This window comes from Gavia stellata, chromosome 11, assembly GCF_030936135.1.
Source record: "Gavia stellata isolate bGavSte3 chromosome 11, bGavSte3.hap2, whole genome shotgun sequence".
NCBI lineage: Eukaryota > Metazoa > Chordata > Aves > Gaviiformes > Gaviidae > Gavia > Gavia stellata.
Window position 1 is genome coordinate 21,447,330 of NC_082604.1, and position 12,764 is coordinate 21,460,093.

The 12,764-nt window shown below is 40.5% G+C and overlaps 1 protein-coding gene across 1 annotated transcript; it reads right to left on the reverse strand.

Moving 5' to 3' along the window:
* Positions 1-197: 197 nt before the first annotated feature.
* On the reverse strand, positions 198-9,564 carry TTC14 (tetratricopeptide repeat domain 14). The gene is made up of 12 exons (XM_059822452.1): positions 9,401-9,564; positions 9,186-9,307; positions 8,733-8,932; positions 8,325-8,409; positions 8,108-8,237; positions 7,325-7,477; positions 6,577-6,648; positions 5,215-5,334; positions 5,009-5,131; positions 4,225-4,342; positions 2,108-2,217; positions 198-1,629 (listed from the first exon to the last, which is right to left on the reverse strand). The coding sequence occupies exons 1-12, from the start codon at positions 9,562-9,564 to the stop codon at positions 675-677; spliced, it is 2,352 nt and encodes a 783-aa protein (XP_059678435.1). The 3' UTR covers positions 198-674.
* Between the last annotated feature and the right edge of the window lie 3,200 nt (positions 9,565-12,764).

A 12,764-nucleotide genomic window follows, 5' to 3' on the forward strand; every position in this document is an offset into this window, starting at 1 on the left:
TCTCTTCTTTTCTGCTTCCATTGGGTTTTTTTTTTATGTTACTTAGAGAATGTGTTTCATGCATTTAAAGAATGTAATAATACACTTGCCTTCGCAGACACTGGAGGGTTCCAGTCACTTAAGCAGCATATACAACCAGTGCACCAGTATGAAACATCCCAGTGCCATTAACAAAAAAAAAAAATCAAGACACAAAATTAAGAAAAATTAAGAAAATTTAATGATCAAATGAGCTATATACATTGATGGCACATGACTTTCATTCAGTTACCCCCTTTCTATAGCTGGAAGTTAAGTTTGATACAAAAATAACAGTCAACAGTAACCCAGGGGACAAATAAACCCAACCAACCAATAAGTGTCTGTTGTTAAAGTGCATTTGATGTGAGTTCCACAACTAACTACAGTCCAGGGGTATCAAAGGATTTCAACCCAGACAGAGACTATTGTACAAGAACATCCCAAGTTAAGAGCACAGGAAACTTGGATTTTAAATAGTAATTGATATTTTACTTAAGGTATCCTTGCATCTCTTTCCACCATACAGTCTTTAAGAATTCTTTGACATTCTGCAAGACAGAACACTTTCTGCCTATCACTCTTCATATGCCTTTCCTCAGGAGATACTCAGTTCATTTAACTACACTCATCAGAATAGCATTTTCTTAGGCACTTCACTGTTTCTTCTGCTTACTTCCTTTTTCCCTCTCAAACTCAGCTATTTGATTGAATATGTTAACTAAATTCTGGGGCAGGTTTCTTTTAATGCCACTTTCTGTTTGTGTGGTACCATTCAAAGACATTTCCTTATCTGGTTCCTTTGTTTTATTAGTCTCCTCGTAACTTCTTTTCCTATTCTTATACTGGCTTTCATTTTTATGCTGACTTAACACATGCCTATCACTATCGTAACTTTTATCACCCTCACGTAAGCAGGTGCTAGAATACGATCTGTACTTTCCCACTGACTTGCCAGAATGGTCAGACCCTGCTGGAGACATATAATACCTGTCTTGACCTGAGCCATGTTTTTTAAACTGCTCTTTTCTCCCCTCTATGTCCCTTTCTAATTTCCTAAAATAATGCATCCTGGGTTTATCATCTGACTTATGATATGAGCCTGAAGAACCCCTCCGACTAGAGAAAAACCTATCAGTTTTACCATATTTTTCAGTTTTGCTACTAGTTGGCAGAGTTCTGGAGCTACTGTAAGAATCTCTTGAATCTTCAGACCTACCTCCAAAAGTGTCTTCATCATCACCTGAAGTCCTCGAAAAAGAACAGTGTCTGTCTTTCTCTCTTACTTCCGCTTTTGGACACACTAAGCTATCCTGCCTTTCCAGCAGTTTCTCCACCTCAAAAGTTTGGTTAAGAAAGGAAGCAGAGGTATCAGCCGGAGGTGAATACCACTCCTCTTTCCTAATCTGATCTTTATAATGGGAAGAAGCTCTAGATGAGCATTTTTTGGAGCTGCGGGCAGACTCTGATCTATTCCGACGCTTTTTCCTACATTTCTTGTGATCAGAGGAAGAGGAGGAAGAAATTGATACATCTGATGAAGAATCACTTGATGATGAGGAGGAGGAGGAGGAAGAGGAGGAAGTTGATACTTTCCTTTTCTTCTTCAACCTAAAAAAATGTAATTAACCTGTGAGATAATCTTCAATATCAGGCAAAAATTATATGTAGAAAGCAAATCTGTACTCCCCAGAGTTTGGCTGAGATTGGACTGTAAAGCGTGAATGGAAACTGAGCCTGACCTGGCAAGACAACTTCAAGTGTCATTTCTTCATCAAAAAATTAAGATTAAATCCACCAAACAGTTTGTTATAAAAGGCATCTTTCCCAGTTTAATACGGCATTATACTTTGCAAATACTTCACATTGCGAAGTATTTTTTAAACAACTTCTCTTCCACGTACATCTCTATTAAAGGTTATATGCACAAAAGGACACTACCCACAAAAAAATTCTGGAGGAAAAGCAGCTTACCCAGGCAGAAGTTCTACCTAGCTTATTGTTTGACAATCTGTTTGGAAACGGATTGCTCATTGTTGTATCTGCACTTATTGCCACATAATCAGCATACTGAATATAACAAAGTTACCTTTTTTCTTCTTTTAAGAGCTTACGCAATTTTTCTGCACTTGTTTCTACTTTCTTTTCTTTCTGTCTCTCTTCTTTGGCAGCTTGTTTCTCCCTCATTTCCAAAGATTTCTTTTTTGAACCCGAGCATCATAAAAAAATTACATTAAAAGTAAGTGTTAACACGGGTATTTTTCCCCATGTCCCCAACCCCATTCAAATGTATAATTACACCAGGGATGTTTTACCAGGATTCCCAGATCAAGAATTAATATTGTTCAGGAGTTTAGCATTGGCCGTTGTGATGATCAGGTTTACATTAAGGACCATATTGCAGTTTTTATTCCATTAACAAATATATTTGACCAGCCATTGCAGTGGTACCCGTGATCCAGCACACCGTGAAGCACGGAGCCCAAAAGGTATAGATAGAATATGCAAGAAAAAGACAGTATTAGCAACATGGAGAAGGGGGAAAAAAAAAAAGAGAAAGGTTTGAGAAAATGTATCATTATTGTAGTTTACAAGTAAAACATGGCAGAACCCATTTCAAAATGTATTCAAGTTGGCCATGTTTGAATACAAACCGTTTTGTAACAATTTCACAGACCAGTTTGATGCATAGTTTACGTAAGAAATCATGTTCCAAGCGTTTGTTGGCGATGAGCAGCACCAGATGTCAGATACAGCAACAACGGTCCAATTCAGAAGAAAATGCATTGGAGAAAAACACATAATCAGTATTACAGGAAAACATACTTCAGTGTTGTTTCAGCCATTCTAGCACAACAGTGATAGTATCAGACTTATGTATTAAAATAGATGTAAATACAGAAAAGCATCTCATCAGATGAATAATCCTTGAAGATAAACTACTTAAGTCTATTATAGGTCAGACTTTTGCCACTTACAGACCTAAAGAGTAGCTTTATTCATATTCAAAGTGAGCAGGAAGTCTGTTTATTGTTTTCAAAACTTAGCAACTGTCTTAACAGATACAATAAAGGAAACCCTTAATTGCAGTTAAGGCTATGCAAACCAACTAACACTAGCTAGCACTGTGGTTTTATCTGCTGCATCAATGACCCATTACACCAGCAAAATGCTAAAGGAGAGTAAAATCTGTCTCCTACTTGCTAAGAATTTTCTTCATCATTTTAACTGAGACTGACACCTCTTTCTAAAGCAGCCAGATGTGGATAGTGCTCAAATGCCACACAACGGTTTATCTATGATGTAGTTCAGTTTCATTAAAAAGATTGCTGTATCTCCTCTTCCCCCTTCTTTCAACACAGCCTGTCAGCATTATGGCTCCACCAACTGAAGAAGTGTTGATTAAGGCCATCTGCCCCTCTATGTACCTCCTTACATGCAGAAGCACAGAACAGAACAAGCCTGTTCAAGTGCTCTATTTTACTCTTTGATCCTCTCTGGAAGACAACAGAAGTAAAGGAGGTAAATAAAAGAAAAAAAGACAACAACTCAGATTAGCATAGAGACCCACCAGGTCTCACCTGGGAAACATGCTGCTTGCAATAGGAGAGAAAAAACCCAAAAGCAGACAGCAGAGAAGAAAGCTAAAGATACTCAAAACTGCCTGCCCACCCACCCTCCACCCTCCTGATGTTTTCCTTTAAATCAGCTCTTAACTTCCCCTCTCGTGTGATCTTCCTGTAAGTTAGCTTTGCCTGGTGTTACTCTATCTTTTCGCAATTACTCCAAACAAGAAGGCTGATACGATGGTGTATAATGGATATTTGGCTTGCCTAAGTGTTTCACACTTTGCAAGTTTGTATTCACAGAATGTTTTAATTTAACATTATTAATCATGTTCATGTGGTGGAATATCCTTATCTTTGCTTCAGCTGAAAGAGGGAACAGGCTTTGCTCTTCCCCTGTGTCCACTGTTTGGCATTTCTTTACTATCCTGTTCAAAACAGTGGAATCATCAAGAGGCACCTTTCTTCTGGTAGGTACAGCCATAATGCTCACTATAAAACATTTGCTGTGGAGAAGGGAAGCAGAGAATAAGACAAACCATCAACTTTTACTCTCCCTGTTCAAAAGATTTAATGTGATTTTTTTTACGTTTGTTTATTGTCATTGACAGCACTATATGAAGAGAAAGTAAAGAATCACCTGCATATGCTTACGGAGTTTCGTTAAGGCCTCTTCTGCTTCCTGAAAAGTCTCATCCAAACTTAAAGCTTTTTTATAGTAACTCTCCGCATTTAGTAGTTTGTCTTCCTCTTCCAACCTAAAATTTCAGTGACAGTTCATATACAGTTAAGCCACAGATTTTGACAGTTTTTTTAGTTTTAGGGCTACCTTTCTTATTTCCACTATGCCACTGCATCCGTCCAAGACCCTATCTATCATCTTAGCCCACCTCAGTAAAGAAATAAAATGCTATTTCTGACACGTTATCTTCTAATCATCAGCAATACCATCCTTTAAAAGTTCAGTTTCAGCTTCAAAAATACTCTCTCCTTTACACACAGCTTAAAAAGAAATCTGTTCCCTGAATATTCAAAAGAAAAATTTTGTGTTACAGTGGTTAACCAATATTTCAGTAGAGTAACAGAACACCATTTTGTTACAAATACTTTCTTAAAAAAAAAGAAAATCAAACCCAACAACATATATTGGAATATATTCAAACATTTCACAAGACTTTATGCAAGCCTGGTAACCTACCAGTGAAAGGATATCAACGTCAAATATTTTGCCAGTATTTTAACTGGGACAGAGGAGACAGTGTAAGGCAACTGCACAAGCAGGTATATTTCCAACAAAGACTTTTTTTTTGAAGCACATAGGCAGGAAGGAAAGCTGCCATTCTGTGTACTAACTAGAACAGTATTAAAAAATATCATGAGAAAAATTGTTAACAGCCAAACAAAAACACAACCCCGACACTTACTGCCCGCCTCTTTCCACAAGTGTCTGACAGAGGTATTTTCTCGCATTTCTATGGGTAGGACAGTTTTCTAAAGCAATTTCAAAATCACCTATGGCTTTGTTCAGACTTCCTTTTGTTGCATACCTAGAACAACAGAGAAGTTAGGTGAGTTTTAGTAATGTTTCTCTTTCACAAAGTAGAAAAACCAATGAAACAAGCAGACTTACAGAGCTCCACGTGCTACCAAAGCTTCAACATTTTGTGGATCAATTTCCAGAGCCTTGTTGTACTCATTCATGGCTTCCACATGGCGCCCAACCTTAAAATAATCAACCCCAGCCTTCACACTGGAGAAAAATATTTAGAAAAATACTTAGAAAAATATTATATACACAGATTTTATACTGTTAATTACTGACAAGTTATGGTTCCAAACAAGTGATAGGTAACAAAACTTGATCTTGTTATCATGTACTTAACACTGGTATTTCAAATTAATGCAATATTGACATAATTCCACAATATATTGTCTTTAATCCAAAATCTTAAGGCACTGGAGAGCATTTCTGTACACAGTGCTACTACATTACACTGGTTTTCGTTTACAGAGAAAATATTTAAGCACCTTTTTGCACAAAACTCTATTTGTGACCTACCACCATTAAACTGGAACAGGCTGAATTATATCCAAAGCTAAAAAAAAAATCACTATTAGACCAACAACACGAAGCAAGGTGGGTAGATGGTACACACTGAAACCAGTTCATCTCAAACTAGAATATTCTGAGGTTTTGTATGTCATATTACCTGAACCTTTCTTCTACATTTGCCAAGAGATTAATTTATTGGAAGATAACTGATGAGTTGAATTTCAGAACTTTCCATTACAGACTTGTTTTTTTAAAAAAAAAATAAAAATCAAGATTTATATTTAATTTAACATCATAAGCAACTTTTTCTGCAATTAATCGAAGTTGCAAAACACTATTGTTTTAAGAAAAACACTGCTTTGTTAGCATAGAAACCAGAGGTTCTTAGGCTTCACTCATTTTTTTTTTTGAGCTGGTAGATTCAAGAGAAGTTTTTCCACAAGAAAAATTACATTTTTAGGAGAAAACTCTCTCTTACTTCTGCCTCCTCCACCCTGTAGCATACCCAAATACACTGCATAGCATAATAGCAATAGCACCTATCCAGAGCTGCTGTTCCAAATGCAGCCAGGGAAATACATTTAACTTCTCAAAGACAGCAAATGCACTTGTTAATTCTACATTAGGTCATTCAACACCCAATTATAAAATGGAAAATGGTATACTTGGTATTGTCACAAATCTTGCCCTCATCTCATCAACAGGCCAGCATACTATAAATATTCTAAGAAGTTCTCCTTCAAATCTGACACGTATTTTGGAACTGAATCTCAAGACTTTACCTAATACATACCCACTCAGCAGTTAGGGTTACTTTCAAGATCCTCCTGGTTACATCAGTACACATGTGGTGGAAAAACCGGTTCAATGTGCCTTTTCTTTTAAGAAACATAATCTGTAACCTAACAATAAGCTCTGACAAGAAAAAGTGTTGCGTACCATTTCAAGGCCCAAGATGCAGATTGCTTTTTCCTCAACGCAGGGGCAAAATCTTCTTCGTTGAAATTTTTACTTTAAGGAAAACACAAACGAAAACAAAGTTGGTCTTCTAAGTCTACAAAATTAAACTTACAATATGTAATGCAATTGAAATAAGCTGAAATATTATTTATACAATGCCTTACCACTCTCCCTCAGTCAGGAATGTTCTTTCACATTTCTGAAACCAGTTTTCCCCAACCCATTCTAAAAGTGCTGAATTGAACTAGTACAGCTGCAGTATATTTAACAAAAACAGACCATATTCACACCTGCTTTGGGGCCTAATATATACAGGACTCACAACATCAATCATTGTGTACATTTGAACCTATTTTACTAAAGAGGTCAAATCTATTATTAAAACAAGCATTGTGAATAAATATCTGACAGAAAACATTAAAACATAACCATCCTGCATTTCAATCCAAAGATGTTGACAAGATCTAAGCAATAAATTCCTAAAGTATTTGGTATCAAACATTTTGTGTGGTGTATTATTTATTTAGAGCAACAGAATTTCAAATGTAAATTTCTTACTCTGGAAAAGTTTGCTTTTATTTAAGGACATGTAAGCTGCAGTCATGGAAATCAAAATGAAAGAGGCTGAAATATAAGTGGTCTAGGACTTCCACTCACAAGTCTACTTCGGTGGATTAGAATAATCTCCATAAAGCTATAGGATAGGAACAATGTAAAAATCACTTACATTTGAAGACTTCTCATCAAAGACGGTGGATTTGATTCACTCAGTCCTAGTTTTTCTGCTAAATATTCAACTAACGATGGATTAGCGAATCCTGGGGAACGATGCAAAACCTCTTCGAATGTCTCTGCTGTATTAGCAACTTCCATGCTTCGCCTTAAAAAAAGCACCAGTGTACACAAACACAACTCCACTGACACTATACTCTATTTTATGATGCTTACGTTTAGAACAAAAATGTCTATATTAATATTTATTAGCACTCACAAGCTATTCTCTTTTACAGGTACATATTTTCCTACTATTTACCAACCCTTACACTCTTTTAGCCTAAGCACATTTTTGAAACCTATTTTGGCACCCATCCAGGTACCTCCAGGACATACAAAAACATTACAAAAATTGCAGAAATAGCTGTGTCCTTCTGTCTTCTAAAGGTAATTTCAAAAGTTTAAGAGGTTCATATTCCAGTCTCTCAAGGTTTTTGTTTCTTGGGGGTTTTTTGTTGTTGTTTTGTGGGGTGGTTTTTTTTGTTAAAACAGTCCCACAGTGACACATACCTCACTCTGCTTTTTGCTTTCGTTACATTTTGGGAAAGATGCCAAAAGACCAACCACACCTGACATACCCAGAAACAAGTGTGTTAAAGAGATGAGGAACAAAAAGTATGTAATCATCCAACTAAATCAGAAACCCCATCGGCAAGTTTAAAGATCAGCATGTCAAACGTGCTTTTCAGACACACTGAATACACCTAGCAAGTACAGTTGAATAGCATACTCTTACCTATAATGTAGTGGGAAATCATCAGAAGTAATTACGCCTAGTTTTGTACTGGAAAGATTGGGTGGAAGCGCTGAGCTGTAAAGCGACACAGTGAGCTTCTCATGGTAACGATCAACATCCTTGACTGCAGCTATAGAAACAATGAAAGTTAAGATGAAATTACAGAAATGTCTCAAAACCAAAACAAAGATTCCTGACAACTTCTGCAGCTACTTGCCTCGAATAAGGTCTCCAGTTTGATAATAAGATAAAGGATCTCCATGGTTGCTTTGAGAAGGCACATCTCTCAAAGGACAAAGAGCCTACAATAGAAGAAAGCAGAAATATCATAAACAAAGCCAAAAGGTTTTGTTTTTTTCTCCCCATGATGAAGCCAGATGATCAGTTTAATCTTAATGCACATCAGAGCAAAAAGTAATAAAGATTGAGTATGGGTCATAAAAATAAGCATTTGCTGACTCAGCAAAGCATCATAAGCTGTCCACGAATTCCACTACCACCCACCAGCCCAAAGAGCAGTTTCACCTTAACAGATACCACTCCATCAGGAAAAGCAAAAAGCAGCTAATGCATTAAAAAGTCACTATTTATCAAGGATAAAACATTGATCAAAACTGGATCTTACAGTGATTTCTAAATCTGAAATCTCCCGTATGACACCACTTCCCAGACAAATCAACACCATGAAAAAGCCAAATTCACGAATAGAAGTAATCCTCCCAATCACAATATCACCACGTTCAATGTCTCGAAAAAATAATTCTCTCCTCTCTTCCCTGGGAACCTCCATGAACCGTTCCAGGGGGGGCATAACGGCATAACACTCTGCAACACATGAGAAATCCACAGTTACGAAACGACACAGCCTAAAACCACAAAACGCTTCACGACAGCAAAACACGTCGAAATCCGATTTATTTGGACCAGCAGGAAGTTTATGCCCAGCCTATACAGAGCAGTAGCGAAAACGTCCACCTTGTTTTTAAAAGCACTACTAATTTAAGCCCAGGGCCCTGCACTACCCAGCGGGGCTCACAGCCTTTCCGGAGAAGCCGCCGCCCCGCCGTGAGCCGGTTACCTTCGTTTTCGTCAATCGTGTCGGAGAGCGGTCCATTGGGTTTCCACGAGTGGGCAAAAAGGAGATCAGCTTTTTTGGCAATGAAGCGCTTTATCTCGGTGTCAATGCTCGCCCTCTCTTTCCTAGGGGAAGGAGAACCCGGTGAGAAACACCCCGCGGCCCCTCACGCTTCGCTCGCTCGCTCCCCTCCACCGCACCGCCTCGGCGCCCCTCACCAGGCGGCCGGCGAGGGCGGGGCCCCGCGGGGCGGCTCGAGGGTGGCCCCCGGCGGCGGCAGCAGCCCGCGGAAGTCGGGGTTGTCGTGCTGCTCGGCGCGGAGCAGCGAGAGCAGCGCGGGGCCGTGGTAGCTCAGCGCCTGACGCAGCAGCTCCCGGTCCATCCCGCCGCCGCCTCGCCCGGAACAGGAACCAGAGCCGGAACCACCCCCCGCCCGCCTTGACACGACAGTACGGGGCAACGCGCATGCGCCGCGCCGAGGGGGCGGAGCGAATAGCGGCGGCAGGGACCAGGCGGCCGCAGCGCCCCCTGGGGAGCAGGAGGACCGTGGGTTCGCTCTGGGGGGCAGCGGCTGCGGCGGGGCCCCCGCTCTGTTGGCGGGGCCCGTCTCCAGGGTTCCCGCCGGCCGTGTGAAAACAGGTGCTGCGAGAATAATAAAAGATGAAATCTAAAAGGTAAAAATTACACGGATGGCCGGCGGCTACGTCCATTCTCGCCGGCTCGGCAGCGCGAGAGGGCGCTGCGGCTCCGCCGTGCCTGCGCCGCGCCCGGCTGAGGGGGAGCGCGGCCGTCCCGGGCCCGCGGTGCCAACCGCGTCCCTGCGTGCCAACCGTGGGCTTCGAGTACAGGTCTTCAGGAGACAGGGCAGCGCTTCCTCAGCAGTGCATCTCGTCCTGAGGAGGCGCAGCCTAGCTACCCCCCGCGAAAGACATCCTTCTGGGCGTTAACTGAAGCGCAGTTGTTTCGGAAAGTAGAGAGTCTTCAGGTGGGGGGAAACACATCACTCAAGAAGTGCTCTGTTGGCTCTCAGTCAGTTCCTAAACGTTTGCACCAGATCACGGCAAAGAGAATAAGCGAACGGGCATCACAGACACGACGGCTGCGTGGGGCTGGAGCTTACCCTGGGGGTGGCGGGGGGGCCACGTCGGAAGTAACCGACCGCCATGTTCGTAGTGCTGTACCTTCGAACGGTCCCTCCGACAGACTTCCCTTCGGAAAGTCACGCAAGTGAAACAAAGGAGTGTGCGGGTGAAAGGCGTTCTGGCTGTGTTTCTCAGAATAACTGTACTGAAACAAAGGGAAAAATGGGCAATTCTCTCAGGAAAAGATAATGCACTGAGATTATAGCCGAGCCATTAAAATAGGCCTATGCAGGATTTGGTGGTTCAGTTTAGCAGCGCTAACTTTATATGCTAAAAAGACACTTAACTCAGGAGGCTCTTCATGCTAATAACCTCTTCTAGCTAATGGAGAAAGGTGCTTAAAACCAGATGGAATTAATCCAAGTCTATTAGAAAGATCATAGTTCTTCAGTCCCCAAGAATAATTTGTCCCTGGCATCACATTTAATAATTAATTTTAAAAGGGGGGGGGCAGTGGGGGGGGAAAGAAAACCTGCTGCAAACAGCGTAATGTCACTTCTACCCTCAGTACAATGTTGAAGAAAAAATAGCAATCTGGCTGTCAGCAGATCAGTGACACAAACTCCTCTAGGAAGCAGCATGACTGAGAGGGCAAGGATCATATCAAAGACACTGGTCTCAGAAACTCAGTTCAAAGCCAGCAGGGATATCACTAGAATAGCAGACTTGGGGAAGACACTGGAAGGGCAAATTTATACTTTACTTTCACTTCATGTCTCCCTGTTTTAATATAACAAAAGATAAAGGAGGCATAACACTTACTATGTACCAAATAGCTGTCAGGATTTGGATTTAAAGTCTTCCTGATCTGTGTAAGACCAGGTGTGTACTTAGATTTCTGGTTACCATGGTGGAAAAAAACCACGAACACTAGATGGAAATTTCTAGATACTAAGACTGATTAGAGACAGAGTGACACGGAAAGATTAATGCACCTGCAAAGATCCGGTGCAGAAAGGGATCCTTTCCTGGATGAATCACACTGCAAGTGCAATGTCCTGAACTGTGTTGCACAATTGCAAATAACGGTAGTTTTATCTGAGGGAATGATGTTTTGAGGAAGAGTTAATTTGTGATGCTTAGCAAATACAAAGAGCTAGCAATAAAAAAAGTTGTTTGAAGCACAAACTCTGCTTGAGTAAGCATTTCTTCAGTCTAATATGGACATATACACACATACAACGTACAAGAAGTAAGATATTATGAATAAATACTTTAAATGTGTTGTGGCTTCTGGACTTCACATACCAGCAAAAAATCATGGCGAAAGCTGAACCACCTATAATTATGGACTCTTCTTACAGACATTTTCTTCTACAAGTAGAAATCAATTGCGTTTTAGGAAATTCAGTAGTTTATATCATGTTAACACACAGAATGTAGATTAGTTGCCCCTGATCACGAGGGTTAACTTCATATTTAAAGGGATCCTTTCTTTAACTGGGCCCAACAGATTCTGAAGTTATCTTAATCGAACAAACTAAAATACTCCAAATAATTCCATCTTCAGAAATAGCTTTGCCAGAGCAGGGTATGTGAGCCTGAACTTGTAATTTTCTTTCCTATTTTTCAGGTTATAGTAATGAACTCAGAAGTAAAGGAAGGCTACAGCATATTGTGCTTTGTTCCACCTCGCTCAGAGCACGCACAATCCTTAGCCATCCTTTTCTCATGGGATACTGCCTGGATATCCGCTGTGCTCTTAAAAATATCTCTGCGTGTTTTCCGTGGTGGATTATTTTGTTTTCTTTTCAATTTTTGCTTGTTTTACTTCAGTTTCCCAATAGGAAATATAGAACAATATAGCAGCTACCACAGTTCAGGCAGGGATAATGCTAAATGGAACAGTATGGAATAAAGCCAGGGGTGTATATGCAGCTTAAGAGACCCCAGGCCTGAGGAGGGGGCATGCTCCATACGCTACAATGTCCTTAATCCTCTGTTCCATTGACTGAGGAACTGCCTGGATGAATAGTGCTTCATCCCATATGCTAAATAAACAAAGAGGGTGGGCAGGAAGTGTCCTGATTCTGCAGGAGAAAGTGATACAAGTCAACACATCGCCCTACTCGAAGAGGAGCTTCCCAGATACCCTGAAACCAGACGTGTCTGAATGAGTTTGATGTAGATTTTCTGACAGTTTAGGTCAATACATGATAAAAGGCAGCTCCCAGAATCCATCTTGCAGCCTGTAACTCCCACAATACAAAGTTTATGAATTTACACCAAGCTAGCTTTGAACCCAGGGTCAAACTCACAGTGATAGAGCCCCTGAACAACCCAAAAACTGATAGGCATGATAGAATTTCAAAGTGGGTATGTGAAATACTAGGCAGATTTTCATCAAACTTGAGTAAGCACAGTTTGAATGCAACAAGGTCAAGCTGCTTTTCAAACGTTCCCAAGTATCCAGTATCAGTGGTAAAGCTTACAAGAAAAT

What these genes read in the sequence shown, in the direction of transcription:
- TTC14 (XM_059822452.1), bottom strand. Translation starts at nt 9,564, where the DNA reads ATGGACCGGGAGCTGCTGCGTCAGGCGCTGAGCTACCACGGCCCCGCG. An exon ending in CCGCCCTCGCCGGCCGCCTG is followed by an intron (nt 9,308 to 9,400) that starts GTGAGGGGCGCC and finishes TCCTTCCCCTAG; the next exon opens with GAAAGAGAGGGCGAGCATTG. An exon ending in GCATCTTGGGCCTTGAAATG is followed by an intron (nt 5,335 to 6,576) that starts GTACGCAACACT and finishes ATTTTTCTCCAG; the next exon opens with TGTGAAGGCTGGGGTTGATT.